Source organism: Ruditapes philippinarum, unplaced genomic scaffold (genome assembly GCF_026571515.1).
Source record: "Ruditapes philippinarum isolate M1 unplaced genomic scaffold, ASM2657151v2 ctg4405_1_1_1_1, whole genome shotgun sequence".
In the NCBI taxonomy this organism is placed as follows: Eukaryota; Metazoa; Mollusca; class Bivalvia; order Venerida; family Veneridae; genus Ruditapes; species Ruditapes philippinarum.
Window position 1 is genome coordinate 33980 of NW_026865561.1, and position 17840 is coordinate 51819.

A 17840-nucleotide genomic window follows, 5' to 3' on the forward strand; every position below is an offset into this window, starting at 1 on the left:
AAACCCAACAGAATCTATATATATAATATATATGTTTCTTTATTGAAAATTGATCTTTTTATTTGAATTTTGTTCTATTATACAAGATTTAACAAAAACATTTTCTCATTTAAGCCAATTAAGCTAGCTTTTTATATCAGAATTGTATTAAGGTTATGTTGAACAATGTTATGTGTTATCATTGTGATCTCTTTATTATTTACATAATATGAAATGCTGTTTTGTTTAAATTATGGTGGACATTATAAACTGTCCCAACAATTATATAATAAGAAATATATACTGTAGATCTATATACAAATAATAACAAAGATAAGTGGCAAATAGCTATTTACTGCTCTTTAAAGAAGTAATTTCTTAATTTAAACTGTTCACTACCTAAAAACAATAAAAGAAAGGTTGAAACTATTCACTACCTAAATAACAGGAAGTGAGATCATAGATATGACATCACATCCTTGTTTTCAAGTTTCAGCCAATGAATAAAGTTGTTACAAACTGATGAACTTTTTATGTAAACTGTTCAAAGAAAAACAAACATGCAACAAATACAACAATTATAGATAATTTGAAAGAAATGCCACTGAAAAGAGATAAAAAACTGAGGAGAGAAAAAATATTTGTGTGAGAAGAGAAATAGAAAATTCTTTGCTTGGACATTTATTGGAGAGAGTTGTAATTTATGGAAAATACAAGCATGAGAGTAAAACTGTAAAAGAGGATAAAAACTAGGGTGTAATCATGTATTTCCAGGATTTACAGGCAGAATTTCCCGAGTTTTACAATCTGGAAAATGAGCACATAGCAGCTTCATCACGAGTTGGAGCTCATGTTCAGACTAATAATCAATACGTGAATGCTGGTGATTCTCAGAGTAACTACTGTTATATGAGAGGGATTGTACAGCCACGCATTCAATCAATACCAGTGGCAGTGAGATTGGAAACTCCTGTAAGGGAGCCATTGTTCTTTATTCCCACATCAATACAGGAACCAGCATTAACTCCAGGAGCTCCATTACTAAGACCCGTTGATAGTTTGGTTCACAATATGATGCCAGCAAACTATGTGCCGTTAGGGCAACAACAGATGTTGTTTAATAGAGCGGGTATGCCAGGTTTTATACTTGATACACGGCCCGGGCAATTTGTTTATGTACCATATGTTCAAAATAATCAACGGCCAGTGCTACCCACACCAGCTGGTGTCAATGGAAGCATGCTTATTCCAAACAGGAATCCAATGTTCAATACTCTGATTACTCCAGGTCAAAGCATCAGTGTACATATTAATATTCAGAATGATTTACGTTCTATGCAACCCCAGGTGAGTAATATTTCAAATGCAGGTCACCTTCCTTTCCTTCCTACCCAGAATGCACATCTAAATCAAATCAATACACTTTGTCAACCAGTGGCGATGCCTTCTCATTTACACGAAAGTTTGAACATACATTCTGCAAATTTTAATTATTTATCAAATCAGAATTTGAGTTCTCCTGCAGATTCTCAGACTCATAATTTAAACTTTAACGATATTTGGCGAACATCATATGAAATGGTTACTAATACTACGGATCTGTTAATGCGTGAATTTAGAATTAGACATCCAAGTCGCAGTAATGTTGACACAAATTCTCTAAGTCATCAAAATGATGTGGTTAACAATAACCAAACATCAAGTACTGCCAGTACTGGACAGCCAGAACATGTAAATACAAACATGTTTCAATCACAATGTCATATCTCTGGTGTTTGTTCACCAGCCATTCAACTAGCTGGAAGTGGTCAACATATAGAAAGTAGTTTCTATCCAAATTATAATCAGAATGGGGCAGAGTTTATCCTCCCCCATGTTAACATTCTAACTCAAAATCTGATCAATTCAATGAAAAACATTCTTCCTCATAATTTACCTGACATTAGCAATATATTAGATGAAGAGAGATTGCGATTAGAAGAACATGACATTAATTACCATAGACAATCTTCTGGTGTAAATAATGAGGTGAATTCTTCACCCTATCTAACAAATGTAAGTTACACTGGACCAGCTGCACTCAATATACAATCAGATACACTGACCAGCGAAGATCAGGTGTTCTGTACAAGTTCACAACAGTGTGTTTCTGCAAGTCTACAACAGGTGACATGTACACATTCACAACAGTGTGCTTCTGCAGCATCAGGGAGAAACACATATGCAAATACAGTGTTTAATGGCAATCAAGTTGAATGTTTTAATAGCAGTTATACATCAGAATTGGACTCTACCACTAAAAATAGAAATAGGGAATGTAAGAAGAGACATAAAAAACATGAGATTGAAGCTGTTGACAGCTCTCCTAGTAAAAATATAAAGTCTGAAACGAATCGAGACAAGATTAAGATGTATCCTAGCATTTCTCGCAATGGAAATGATCACTCCAATATAACTAATAATATAGGCATTGATGCAAGCAGTTTTCAGTCTAAGCCAGGTATCTTTGTTGAAAATTCTACTGTGGATAACAGCTCTGTATGCACATCATCTGGTACCAGTTTAGTAAATGAAGGAGCCAGAATCATTTGTAGTAAAGCAGGTACCAGTCAAGTCAGTACAGTGTCTGCATCTAGTGCCGCCAGTTCCAGTAACCATTTCCAATTTGTTACTGTGGACTCGGGTGCAACCTGCCAATTACCTAGAACCACTCAAATGAGAAATAACGAGAATAATGATTATAGGTGCTATGGAAATAGTGATAAGACTTTTCCAATTCAGAGAACTGGCAAAGTTTCAATATGTTTGAATGCTGCTGATGTGAGTGACAATTATCGCATTAATAAAAATAGATCTGAAATGCTTCATTCAAAAGAAAATAATCATTTTAATGACATTTTAAATGATGACAATGAAAAAACACATTTTGATCTGCCAGCAGTATCTCCTGAACAAACTACACTGATATCTGAGGAAACAATAAATGAGGAGCAACTAGAGGACACAACTCTTCACAGTCAGTCTGGTTTGTTTGACAGTTTGTCAAGTAGGGCATGGAGAAATAGAATTCTGTTCGAGTCACAGCAGCAATTTCTCAACACTGACAATTCTCCAAGAACCAATGCAGCATCTCTAGCTGGCAGAATGACTTCATCAATATTGAGAGATCTATACAGATTTACTACAAGATTTAGAGATGGCAGCATTGATGTTACTTCAAATATTGATATTGCAGAAGAAGATAGATATAATAGTGAGAGAGAGGAAGTTTACAGACTTGCTGGTTTTACAAGCAGATCAGACCGCACTTTTTCATATACAGAGGCCCACGCTTCATCAAGTGTCAGGGATGATCAGGTGAGAAGAAGGGATGATACACAAGGTCCATTCCAGAGATATTTTCATAATCTTATGTATCAGTTTTACATGGAGATATTTATGTGGATGTATATTTCGGTGAGCACAAATCCACGATACATCAGTTCTGTCGTGTTAATTGATCTGATTGGACAAGGTTTAGGACAAAATTCGGAAGATGTGCTGGTTACATTGCTGGCTGGATTTCTAGAAGGATCATTGTCCTCAATGGGTTTACATGTTGAAATGGTTGACATATTGTTACAGCAGATAGACATAAGGCGTCAGGTTTTTCCAGATATGATTGCAACATTACGAGATATTTCTGTGCTCCTATACTTGAGACTGGAACCAAGCTCTTTCCTGGGACAATTTACAGAGATTATACGACAAGCTGCAAGGAATGTAATTCTTCAGCAAGATCAGACAGGAACCAGTATCTCAAATGCTAGGAGTACTTCTTGTCAACATGATGAGTTGGGAACCAGACGAAGCATGTCAAGTCAGCACGATTTGCCAAGATTTTGTACGCCTGACATCATTGCAAGGTATTTTATCGGTGAAAGTGCAATTGTTTTAATGCAAAAGGATGATTTGGAATGTTATTAATGCCCAAATATAGGAAAGTAGGTCCTTGAAAAGAAGTGCTTCCTTGTTTTAAGTTAATTTGTAATTTATGAATGGTTATGTGACATTAGTTAATGGTAATAAATGAACAATTCGTGTCATTGTTTAATGATTTAAATTTACTTTTGAAGTATTTTTTCTGCTTTACATTATGTAAAGTTCTTTTGTTGCAAAACCATTTTTTTTTAAAGAGAATTTTAAAGATTTCATCCAATATTCCTCTTTATTTCTAGTTAACTTTATTTTTATTTGTTTGCATTGATGTACTTAAATTGTATTAGTCATGCCCACTAGTAGACGAGAGATGACATATGTTTATTTGATTGTATATAATAGTGCATTTGTTTTGACAACTTAAACAAATATGATATTTTAAAACTAATGATTTTTTAAAAATTATTTTAAAAAAAAGAAGAAAATTTTAAAAGTAAGAACTTCAAAAGGAAATAGAAGAAAAAAATGGATAAAGGAATTTAAAAAATGGGGATTAATAATTATGAAAGTCTTACTGCTACATTAGCCATGACTAAATTATTCAAATTTTCTTTGTTTGTGGATCAAAGTCCTAAAATGTTTTGTTTTTTTCCTTGCTCTGCTTTTGTGCTTAAATCAAACATCTTAAAACGATTACAAAGCATATCCTGTTTTGTAAGATTTATTTTAAACTCAAAGAATTTCTTTTCTTATGAGCTCAATGTTTTCTTTGCTTTATTTCCATGAATATGCCTTTGTTGTTTAAAACAAGTTTTATTTTGTATCCTGGTGTTTGATTTTTGTAAAAGATTTATGTTTACACTGGTTAAGTGGTTAGAAGGTTTACATTACAGGTGGTTTGAATGTTACAACGTTTGTAATATGATAAAGAGACTCTGGCTGGTCTTTGAGTAATGTAATGTATACATATTTATATATTTTCAGTCCTGGCACAAGGCGCAGGTCAGCACGAGAACGTCATGTGGGAAGGCACGGTGAAGCGTCGCCAGAGCGCCGCGCGTTTCAGCCGCCACTAGCTTCACAGCATATACATCCTGCCGCTCTACCTCTACAACAACAACAACAACAACCTGTACTCATTGATGTGGAATCGGTAAATATACATTAATAATGATGTACTCGGGCTTAATGTAAATATAACTTATTTTTATAAATTTAATATTTAACTTTTTTGTCATGCAATATATTTCTAACCTATTTCTATTGAACATTATTAAGGATGAATTTGTGTATAAATTTCTTCCTTGTTCAAAAACTTTCAAACTTAAATTCTTTTACAAGTGTGATTGTACTGGGAGAGTATTTCCGTTGGTTTCAGCGATATCTTGTTAATGAAGTCTCCTACATGAGGCTTTTGCAGAATCGATTGCTAATATAATGATCAACAATGGAATAGTGAGAGATTAGGGAAGAACCTGTAGTTTTGTGCCTGATTATGTAGAATATTGAATTGTTGGTAAAAAACTGTACATTTTCTTGTTTTATTTCATAGGTTCAGGCAGCTGCTCCGGTCACTATGGCACCCTATGGTCTCCCACTGTGTACTGGTCCACACATGCCTATTTGTACATCAGCTACGGGTCACATACCTGTGTGCGCGGCCACGGGTCAGGCCACTTGGTCGTTTCCCGCCTGCAGTATACAACACATTCCAGCCTGCAGTCTGCCTCAGTTAGCTCCCCTGACTACGCATCATCATCCGTCGATACCTCATGTCTTCACACCCACACATCGTCCACCTCAGCCTACAGGCAACATGGCACATCATCCACAGCATCATCATCAACAACAGCAACAACAACAACATCATCACCATCATCATCAGCGGTTACAACAACAACATCATTCTCAACATCCTCATTATACAGCAAATCATCAACAGGTAAACCTACACTTATATATTTATATTTTGCTATATATAGTATTCATTCTTTTATGTAAGAGGCTTATACAATAAGATACCACCACTGATATGTTATTTCTAACTTCAGACAGTTTATGAATTTCAAGTTAACAACTATTATGTCAAAGTTTCAGACTTTTATGAAATGTCAGGACTGAGCAGATTTTTTTTTTTTTTTGTTGAAGACTATTATTTTTACATTAAATGTAAATCAATTACTTTCATAGATTTTTTTGCCTGTAATTACAATTGTAAGATTATATAAAGTTGGTACAAGCATAATATCAGGTTACATTGGCATTGACTGCTGGAAAAAACAGGTTAGAACTAGTAGTAAGTTGTATCTTGTAAGTGTGATAATATGTGACTGAATTGATGTAAAATCTATAAATGTAACCTTTACTTAAGTTTTATAACTGTATTTGTTTTAAGCGGGGCCAGGAAGAAGAGGTTTATATTGAACGTATGCATCGTCGGCCACCAGCATACCATCATGTGCCACACCGAGGGTTCCCTCACACGCCTACCCTCACCCCATCACCTCCACTTATTCTACAAGAGCCAGCAGTACATCCCACTCCACAAGATATTTTTGTAAGTGTTCCTTTTTTTATACTTCACAGGAAATGTTTTGTTCTTAATTTTGTTATTTTCTAAACTGCGTTGAAAATGATTTCATGATTTTCTAATCTGTGTTGGAGATGATTTCATGACTCTCGGGCAATCTGTGTTAAAGAGTATGAAAAGAAATTATATTTGAAAGGGTATATGATATTGTGTGTAAGTATTATTAATGTCTGTTAATTTGCTATTAAACTGGTGAAAGAGAGGAAAATTATGTAATACGCAGTTGTCTGTTAGCCAATAGAAGTCAATACATATATAGCAAAACTTTCTCTTGTGTACAAATACAGCAGTACCAAAAAGTAGACAATCCTGAAATCCTGACATTTTTCTTAAACACAATTTGTTATTCTTCCAAGTCTGCTTTTTTTGTCCTTGGCTGTCATGTATATGTTAAGGCCATCTCACTTGATTTCCAATTTGAAAATGATCAAATAAAGATTTTGATATATGCATTGTAATAAGTTTATTTTTGTTGTTGTTTTCCCATGAATAACATGTAAGGTATGGACATTGAAAAAAGTATGTAGAAATTGAACCATATTTATTTATTGTTATATATTTTGACTTATTTCTGAACATTTATTGTATAATTTTAATTAATTTTGCTTTTTTTTCTATTTACAGGGTCCTTTTCAGAGGTTTTACACACAACATAGAACTATGGGTCGGCGATCAATGAGAAACTTCCCACCTCCTCCACCACCTTACCCAGGATTCCTGTTACACTTCCTGTAAGTAATTACGCCACATTGAGATATTTTCTCATTCTCAAAATAGATATTTTTATAGGCATTTCCATTGCTTATGCCTCATTATTATAGATAGTTTGATGTAAACTTGCAGGAAATCTGATACAAAGTTTATAGGTGAATAGTTGTTTTTATGGATATAGATTTCATGCATTATGATTTGCTGGAAAACTTGACAACTTGAATAAAAACTTTATTCTGTGACATTTGATATATTGTCACATGTTATCAATTGGATAATTCACATAAAACATATTTAAGACAAATTTCAAGGCTAGGTCTTGTCCCTGGTAAAAAATTGACTTTTGAATCCTCAAACAAAAAGTTGCATTTTGGCATATATTGCCTTGCATTGTGTATGAAGTAAATAATTTGTAAGTGAAGGGAGACAACTCAAAACACTTTGTATATTTTGTGTTGGATGTTTATAGAGCAATGTTGGGGAATCCCCCTGTACCTCCTTATGGACGTGACCTCCATGACGAAGCTACAGAAGAGAACTATGAGGCCTTGTTGAATCTCGCAGAAAGACTTGGAGACGCAAAACCCAAAGGTCTGTGCAAGCCAGAAATCGAGCAGCTCCCTGCATACAGATTTAATGGCGAGAATCTCCGTAATGGTGCCGATCAAACATCTTGTGTTGTATGCATGTGCGATTTTGAGAACAGACAGTTACTTAGAGTTCTGCCTTGTTACCACGAGTTCCACGCAAAATGCATCGATAAATGGTTAAAGGTAAGCTTACAAATTTTGTTTTGGTTGTTTTGTTTTCAGTTTAGCCATTATATAGAGTCTTTTTAGCAGTGTAAAAGATATATGCTGACAAGCAGTTCCTTTAACAAATGTTCCTGATTTCTGTACCAGGGTCCAATAAAATTATCAAGCTCAAACTTAGATGTCAGGCATTTGATTGGTTAGAAACTGGCACAGAATGTGCATCGACCAATGAAAGTCCTGTGATTTGAGACACAGTAATGTTTTGTAACCTTGAGGCCAGTGCTAAGCTGTTTTAAACAGGTAACTTGCCAACTTTTCAAATACAATGACAGAGAATTGTTTTTCTTGTTTTTAGGAGGCTTTTATCATTAGCTTAACTATGAAATGGTGTGTTGTTTTTTTGATGGCTGAAAAAAGTCATTGACTTGATTAATATCTTTTGTAGAAATATTGGGGGTTTTGTATACCATTAAGTTGGACTTATCAGGCTTGAATTTCATGGAATTAAAATCATTTGCAAAAAAGTTGATAATGATATAATGTTTACTTTTTTTCTTCTTCCAGACAAATAGAACATGTCCAATTTGCAGAGCAGATGCCTCGGAAATAGGGAGTCAGTCTGATTAGTTAATGCAGCAAAAAATTGTGCACAGTCAACAGGAGAAAAAAAGTGTGTTCTCAAGGTGTGCATAAGAATTGTAACTTGTGGAAATCACACCTCCAGTTGTGTAATTGAAGAATTCTGTCAAAATGATGACAGTGACATTTTACAATCAATGCAAAAATGATGATGTTCATTGTCGGTGCAGAATTACTTGCAATGAGTTTTTTCTCTCTTTGTTTTAATATAGAAACAAACAAGCAAACATCAGTGATTTAAATAAAGTGCTGTTTGTAATATAACATATTGTTGTGTTGTTTTAAAGATTTGTGCTGATTCAATTTCTGTTTTTTTTTTCTTCAGTGTTGTCTATTTTTTCTTTGTTAATTATACATAGTACAAAGGTATATTTTTCACACACACTCAAAGTATTCTCATTTTATGTGCATTATTGTATATTACTTCATGTTGGCACATTTTTGTTTCTAAATTTAGCAACTTATATGATCTAAGCCTTATATTAAAGGTAACTGCTACCCAAAAATAGTATCATCAAAATTGGAATTTCAAGTAAAACTGATTTAAAATTACATTTCTGTCTTTTCTTTTACCATTAAAGTGGTTTACAGAATAATAGTCCTAGATATTTTCCTATGTTCCAGAATTGTTTTTATGCCAAGTTGAACCTTTGACCTAACATGCCTGGCTGGTGGCTTTGATTTATAATAAACCGGAGAATAAAAGTTCATGTTATTAAAAATCTAATATCATTAAAGATTTATTTTGTATAACAGAACCTTTGCAAATAATATTTTTTTTAAAATATTTCAAAATTTGAAAATGATTTCTGTTTTTGATTAAAAAAAATTTTTTATAAGAGATCAATGCTGAAATTGAGAGTGATCTTTTCTAATACATATTTAATGGTTTTTAAAAAAAGTTTGATATTAATGCCGGTATTATCAGATTATGATTTGCCAGTAGACAAAGTGCTTCCCATTTGTGGCCTAAATGAATTATTATTGAATTTTTAGTGTTTCAAAAATTGTATAAAAAACAACATCAGATTGTAATCTTGTATCATTTTTGTACAAACTGTAAATGTGTATTATTTTAGGATGCTAATAGTAGGCGTTATTCTATGAAGGCGCTTAATTTAAGTTTATTTATAATTCTATGAAGTATTTATATATTGTCTTTAAGACTGTATTATTGTAAAAAATAACTACACCTTATTTTTGAAAACTACAATCCCTGTGATGTTGTGATGTAAATTTGTGCGATTTGTTCACGGCACATAAAAAAGCTATTCTATATTTTGTACATATGTTTGGAGTTAAGCACTACAGCACCTTCACACTTGGTCCAAAGGGTAAACTTGTGCTGAAAATTGTTTTTATCTTCTTTTTTTTCTGTTTTTTAGGGTTTTTTTTTAGCTCACCTGTCACTTTGTGACAGGGTGAGCTTTTGTGATCACTTTTCGTCCGTCCGTCGTCCGTAAACTTTAACTTTAAATGACATCTCCTCATAAACCACTGAGCCAATTTCATCCAAACTGCACAGGAGTGTTCCTTTGGTGGTCACCTTTGAAAATTGTTCAAAGAATTTAATTCCATGCAGAACTCTGGTTGCCATGGCAATCAAAAGAAAAAACTTTAAATGTCTTCTTCTAAAAAACCCAAAGAGCTAGAGCTTAGATATTTGGCATGAAACATCTTCTAGTAAGTGTCTACCAAGTTTATTCAAATAAAAGCCCTGGGGTCAAAATTGGCCCGCCCCAGGGGGTCATTGATTTTCTCTTTATGTATATAGTAAAAACTTAAAAAATCTTCTTTTAAAGAATCAAAAGAGCTAGAGCTAAGATATTAAGCATGAAACATATTCTAGTGAGTGTCTACAAATATTGTTCAAATAAAAGCCCTGGGGTCAAAACTGGCCCTGCCCCAGGGGTGTCATTGTTTTTAAATATATGTGTAAAGAAAAAACTTAAAAAATCTTCTTTTAAAAGACCCAACGAGCCAAACCTTAGATGTTTAGTATGAAACATCTTCTAATAAGTGTCTACCAAGTTTGTTCAAATAAATGCCCTGGGGTTTAAACTGGCCCCGCTCCGGGGGGCCAATATACAGGTGAGCGACTTCAGGGCCATCATGGCCCTCTTGTTTTTGGCAGGGATGTTATGCTTTAATTGAAGTTCTTTTATAATTTCATGTGTGGAATTTGGTTATTTTTTTTTTTAATCAATTTTGTGTCAAACTATATTGTTCAAATGATGCAAATTCTATTTTCGAGTCGTAAATAATGATCTCCACAGGAAAGAAAAAAAAGATTAACATATATACATTATATTCATGTAAATTAAAAAAGATATTTATATTCATGGGATATCAATTTTTTGTATTAACATCAATTAATTACACTTCATTTTTATTTCGTAAAAAAAAAAATCGCAAAAGAAGCATACTCATTTTTAGAAATCCATGTTTGTAAATATATTTGAACAAATTGTGTGTTCAAGAAAAGTTAAAATTAAAATTTTACAATAAGAAATTTGCATTTAATTCTTGCAACATTTGAAATTTCAATATTCTATAACAAGTTTTGTGGTAGACATTTATAATAAATATGCAATCTTTTTTTTCTTTTTTTTTTTTTTTGTAATTGTAGGTCAGTTTTATCTGTTGTTAACATTTTTCTCTCTTTTTTACATTTTTTTTATAAATAAACAAAAATAAGAATATGCAATTATTATTAGTTTTTTGTAGATCTCGCATTTGTATGTAAAAAAGGGAAAAAATCATAAATAAAAAATTTATACCAAATTCCTGTAAAATATTGGGAGAGAAATATATTCTTGTTTTTGTTGCACAAATGCTTTACCCCCTTGGTATTCCCCTGCCGCCCTTCCCCCAAGCAAGCAATTGCCCCTGCACATCCCCTACCCCCCCCCCTCCCCCTTTGTTTATCATTTTTTGTTATGTCTGTTGATGATATAATAATTTTTCGTATTAAACGTTGATGTCTTCTTGTTTACAGATAATTATTACAATGTTTACTGTACTCTATAATTTTAATGATAGTTTTTGTGGATTTTTAATTTGTTAAACATAAACAGTTCTCATTTTTTTACTGTTGAAAAGAAGAGACAGAAGTTTTAATAACTGTAGTAACATGTTTACTTCTTTTTATATGATATATATATAGATATTTACTTACTTTTTCTTAGGGTCTTCCGTTATGACAAAAACTCTTTATAAACATTTTGAACCTGCTATTTTACCTCTTGATGAAAATATTTATTGTTTCTTAGAAAAGTTGTTTCCATATTTTTTGTTGGCATTAAAATCGAAACGTATTAAACAATATCCTTTTTTTCAGTATCTGAAATATTGTCTGTCAGAATTTTTCGCTGTCATGTTTCTAGAAAATTTATAATTTGTAAAAATGTCTGCAACATGTGAAACATATATTTATATACCTTTCCTGCTATATAGTATATCAATTCAACTTACTGTATATACAAAGAAATATATATAATGAATCAGGCCAGTAAATTTTCATGCACACATATTATGTTTTTTGTCTTTAAATTTTATCTTCTTCTTTTTTTTTTCGTTCTTTGAACTATGATAACATAATTATATAATTCTGTAATTAATTCTCTTCCAAATTTTATGCTTATAACAATCAAAGTCAGAATTATAATGTCAAAACATTGCAGGTTTATTGAATTTTGTCTCAGTTATGTTTTTATGATGGCCTGTTTTATCTGTTTATTAACCGATAAATCTAGCTTAAGAATTAATAAGATTTTTTTTTATCATGAGCTGATGAAATGCCTAACGCTTAAATCACAGTCTTTATTATCATTAGTAGATCTGTTATTTTATAATTATGTGTGATTTGAGATGGGTGTTGTTGATGTGAGATCCAAATTAAAGTATTTGAATTTGTAAAAAATGTAAGCCAAAATTAGGTAACAATATGTCCGAAATTACTAGTTCACTTTTAAAGAAAGCCATGATTTTTAAACACTAGCAAATAGGGATTCATAAAATCATTTTTAAGTTTCAATATTTTTTAACATTTTACCCAACCACGCAATTACATTACAAGTGAGGAAGGTATCCAGCTTGCTTATGGAATGTTGATGGTTCTACTCGACCACTCACTTGAGCCAGAGATAATGCACAGAACGGCATCTGGTGTCCTACTCTACCAACCAACCAAGCTGAATATCTCCGTACAAACTTGATCTATACAAAAAAATGTTTTAACTATAAACTTTTAAGGTTTTACTTTCTAGAGCAAATATTGGATTCAAATAAAGTCTTTGTTGATCTGCAAAATTAGTATTGTTTCCAGTAGTTGTTTTTTTGTTCTTTTGTATTGTTTTACAACATTTGTTTGAAATTATAATGCCAAACGTTTCTCGTACATTGCTAATTATTGTTACGTTAAGTGCAACATTTTTGATGTTGTTTTTCTCAAATTTCATTTACAAATTTATATTTTAATCAATATTAAAGAGAATGGCTCTTTTGTAAATGCTGATTTTCCCCCAAGTTGAATTTGAAAAATATATCTTTAAATTCATGTACAAACATAAAGTTAAGAAATAATGTTTAATTATATTTTGGAAAGGCAGTTTGGCTTTTGTATCAGTTTAATTTTGTAGTTATCCAAAAAAATGTCTTGTTATTTAGAAAAACACTAAAAAAATCCACCACCAACAACTTTAACAAACAAACATTTCTACCTCATTATTTGAATCAGGTGTTTGGGGCTAAAGGATAAATTTTATCATATTAATGGAAAGTATTATCAAAACTTTATATAATAAAGCATATTTGTTTTTTGCTTCATGTGTTTAAGGTCACGAAATTAGATTTAACATTGTTAATAGTTTCTTGGTTATTATATTACATTAAAGTACAAAAAGATCAATCTATGTCCTTACTTCATTAGTTATAGTATAAGAAAAACTTTGTTTATACATTTAATTATGCTATGTAAATGTTTGTGTGACGTAGAAAGATTATTAAAAGCTGCTTTAATTAAATTGATATGTTTTGTCACTTATTGATATTCTCAAAAAAAATCATTTGTTTTAATATTTGTATAGGGTAATTCTATTTTCCTTCAACTTTTTTTTAAATTTATATTTAGACGTAAATAGGAATTATAGAATGTTACATAAGTTGTCATGTGGAACCGACTTACATACATGTCTTAAAAGTGTCAAGGAAATAAAGAACAGTGTCTGTTGCAGGCTTCATACCGTTTTGGTGAAGAGTTAAATGTAAGCCTAATATGACATGACAAAAAAAAAATCGCCAACTTGGTGCTGTAACTGGTTAACTCCTATTAAATTTAGAAGGACTTAACCTGTTACTGCACTAAGATGATGAAACTATAGGTTCTTCAATGACACAACACATGACGTCATACAGCCAGCAAACATAAAAATACTCGCAAAATAAATATTTGATGGACAATTCTTATATCAGAGTGTGTATAATGAAATACATTGTGGTTATATTATATTGAAATTAAGCAATGTCATGTAAATTGACAGGATGTTGTTCATTTATAAGATACAAAGTTAAAAAGTAAAAAAAAAAACAGTATTTTTAACCCCCTCAAAAGTTAAAACATTTTCTACCTTATGCTACAGTCATAACTTGACTAGAATTATTCACGAGTTTTTGTTTTTTTTCCTGTTGATACTTTAAGCTATAGTTCTATAGATTGTTGTTACTTAAGTTAAAGACATACTATTCAAGATTACATTTGTTTTTAGTGATCTAGTGTTTTAAATGTGAGTTTTTTTTGTTTATCTGCGTGTAATCTGGTTGTCCGTAATGTCTGATTTGTGAAATTATGTCAATAGTGATCGTTTTGTCTTCTATGTTTCTATAGACACATTATACTGTTGGTCAGATCCGACTGTTGACACATGCTGTATTTGTTTTATGGAAGATGTATTCTCGTACAAGCAGTAGCAGCTTTTAAATGTATTCAGCGCCACTTTCTGTTTGCATAGCTTAAGTCTTTGTGTACTTTTAAAAAATGTTTATATTAAAAATAAATTTCTTTCAAAAAGCAATAAACATATTCCTAATCTAAAACTGAGTTTGTGTATATGTAAAATCCTGTGTTTCAACTTTCCTACTGCTGCGTTGATACTACAAGAAATATGTAAAGTCCTGTGTTCCAACTTTTTCACATAAACCACCACGCAGGAGTGTAATAAAGCCATTTAATAAAAACAATATTACATAAGTGTAATAATACTTGGAAGTGATGTCATTTGCGTTATATACAAATATAGGTGCGTCAATTTAAAATGACTCTTTTTACCTGGCTGTGAATCGTTCTTATTTCGAGAAATATGAAAAGTCCTTTGTTCCAACTTACCTACTTAACTTAGCAATGAACACTGCTGTGTTGATACTATAAGAGATATGTAAAATCCTGTGTTCCAACTTCACGTTTTGAACACTGTTGCATTGATACTACAAGAGATATGAAAAATCCTGTGTTCCAATATGAACAAATAAGTAGCTCTCTTTGGTATATGGAAATGCGTCTCCCTGTTTAGAATGAATGTTTCTGAAAATGAACAAGCAAGCACCTGTCAGATAAATATCTGTTTGTGAAAATGAATAGTCTTTATGAAAATGTATGTTTCTTAGATGGATAATGATGCAGCAGTCTATATGAACATGTGTGTTTCTGAAAATGAAGAAAATGAAAAGCTGCACTAGTGGAAATATATGTTTTTGAGAAACAATGCCCTAATTCTAGAATTTGAAAAGCAAGCAGTTGTTTTTATGGAAATGAATCTTTTGTAAAATGAATAAGAAAGCAGTTGTCATTCTAGAAATATATTGACTTTTTTATCAATCTTCTAAAAGAAGACCAATGATTATCGTTCTATACATAAAATAGATCATTAAAAATCATACTTTTTGGCAGCATTTTTATCTGCAGAATATCTACGACTATTAAATCTTTTGCCAATTCGCTTTAAAATCCTTAAGCCTCTTTTAATAGAGAGTTATGAGCAAAAAAAGGAGAGATTAATTCTTATTTTGCAGTCAGGTTTAAATTTGTATATTAGCATCCTCTTGAAAATCAAGCTAGCTACTTTTATTTATTTTTTGTGTGTGCCTGTTTGATGATGAAGAATCAATTTGTTTGCCATTCTTTGATCTGAGAGAAAAACAAACACAACAATCCATTTTTAAAGCAGCCTTCAGTTTTTTTTAAAGATTCAGTATGTTATTTTTAGATAAACCATTTCATATAATTGTAAAATCAAAAGATTTAAGGTGGAAAAAAAAAACAATAAAAAAACCCCCAAAAAACATCAAAAATAAGGAAGCCCATGATACCTCTAATCTACCAGTCCAAACTCTGTATTCAAATTAGTAAAGCAAACAATTTGTTCCCTGTTCTTCTATTTTTATAACTGAATGTCACTGACATGTTATACTTAGCTCTCGGGAAGCAGTTTTGAAGAAGGCTTAACAGTGATATGATGCACTTTTCCAAGATAAAATGACTGAAATACAATGTGAAATACAATGCACTTAGTTTAAAGCAACACATAATTATTTTTTTCTGACAGCAAATAAAAACTGAAGGCTGCTTTAAGAACAATATGATAACATGTCTCATGTTCTTTACTGGAGTCAATCTGGAGTCAGTTGGTTTTTTTGTTGTTGTTGTTGTTGTTTTTTCTGTAGTTTGAGAATTTGTAACCAGCACAATATGAAAATCAATGTTCTCATAGTTACAACCAAATCGATACTTCGTCTTAAATAAATGACCGTCACTGTAACATGCCTGTGTTACATTTCCTTCATGGTAATCCAGTCATTTTAAATCAACATCAAAGAGCCTCATAAGAAAATTAAGTCAAATAAGATTATAAGTTGCTGAGTGCCTGAATAGATTGTTTGGAGCTTACTCTAAAAACTTTAAAGCTAGATGTGTATTTATTTAAGTTTAAATTTGTGAGACCTGACCTTTATTCTACATATTTTATGAGTTTTAATTGTGACTTGTCCTTGATTTTAGGTCACCTTTTCAAACTACATGTATACGGAGAGCTATACTATTTTACCTTGGCATTGGCACACATATTCTACATCCAGATTTATGGATTATATTTCTTGTGTGTTCAAATAGTTTTGCACTCTTCCATCTTTGTTACATGTACAATACTTTTCTTCATAAATTTAAAAGTGGATTTATTTTTTTGTGTGTTGGATGAAATTTTATTTCATCTCATTAGCTTCTAAAACAGACTATTCTCAAGAGTTTTGTAGCCGTTAGTGAAAATACTGTTTTTCAAGCTCACAAGATAAAATTAAATTACATTTATTTCTATTTATTTCATGATTGTTTAATGTGAAAGTTACTCTTTTTTTTCAATATTATCTATTAAATTTTAATTTCTTTCCCCAGAACAATATAAAGTTGTTCTTAATATCACCACTCACATCACTGATGACAAGGTTCATAACTCTGGCACAGATATTTTTAAAGAATTATAACCCCTTGTTTGCATAGAATTTCATGTAAATATAATGATTTACTAACTCTTTCTCCTAAATCCAAAAAGGGATTAAGATTAAACTTTTTTTCGCTCTATTACTTGTTGGTATTTGACAAAACTTGCTTGAGTACATAATGACATGAATGATAATTTTTAATGCATCATTGATAATTTTCCAACAGTAAATTGGGACATAACCTTTTCACAAATTTGGCAAAATCAAACTAAAAAAAACCAAAACAAAAAAGCCCTAATGTACTCTTCATCTAATACTTTAACTTTTCAATATCAAACACTGATGACCTCTCCATTTCAAGGGAGCTGGATATAGATAAGATAAGTGGAGTAGAGCAAAAAACTGAGTAAAATATCAATGTCCTTGAACATTATAGTTATCACCTTATTGTAGAATATTTGATCTGTGTCAGCACAATAACTTAAGTTTGACTGTACCAAGTTAGACCGACAAAGTGTAAAATCATTACAACTTTATAAACTCTTGACAATTAACCATTGACAATCTAAATAATTGTGTACATTTTGCTAATTAACTATTTGTAATATAAGTTATGTAAATTCTTTTAAACACTAAATTGAACATGAGTCATCATTATTGTTGATTCAAATATTTCTTTACAATCACATTTCGCTAAAATGATCCTTTTATATTTTAAAATTTAATAAGATATATATTTTTTTTTAAATGTTTTTTTTTTT

At 31.5% G+C, this 17840-nt stretch overlaps 1 protein-coding gene across 4 annotated transcripts in view; it reads left to right on the forward strand.

The window, feature by feature from the left end:
• LOC132729547 (E3 ubiquitin-protein ligase RNF38-like) overlaps positions 1-14685 on the forward strand; it is a 40372-nt gene extending 25687 nt beyond the window's left edge. For 3 of the 4 annotated variants that reach the window (XM_060715327.1, XM_060715328.1, XM_060715329.1), the window contains 6 exons: positions 4882-5050; positions 5450-5839; positions 6293-6454; positions 7112-7218; positions 7668-7971; positions 8518-14685. In XM_060715327.1, coding sequence (XP_060571310.1) covers positions 4882-5050; positions 5450-5839; positions 6293-6454; positions 7112-7218; positions 7668-7971; positions 8518-8580 — 1195 coding nt within the window. In that variant the 3' untranslated portion in view covers positions 8581-14685. Of the gene's footprint in view, positions 1-1338; positions 3885-4881; positions 5051-5449; positions 5840-6292; positions 6455-7111; positions 7219-7667; positions 7972-8517 lie in introns of those variants that run through there. The other variant, XM_060715326.1, reaches the window with a different exon arrangement.
• The last annotated feature ends 3155 nt before the right edge of the window (positions 14686-17840 follow it).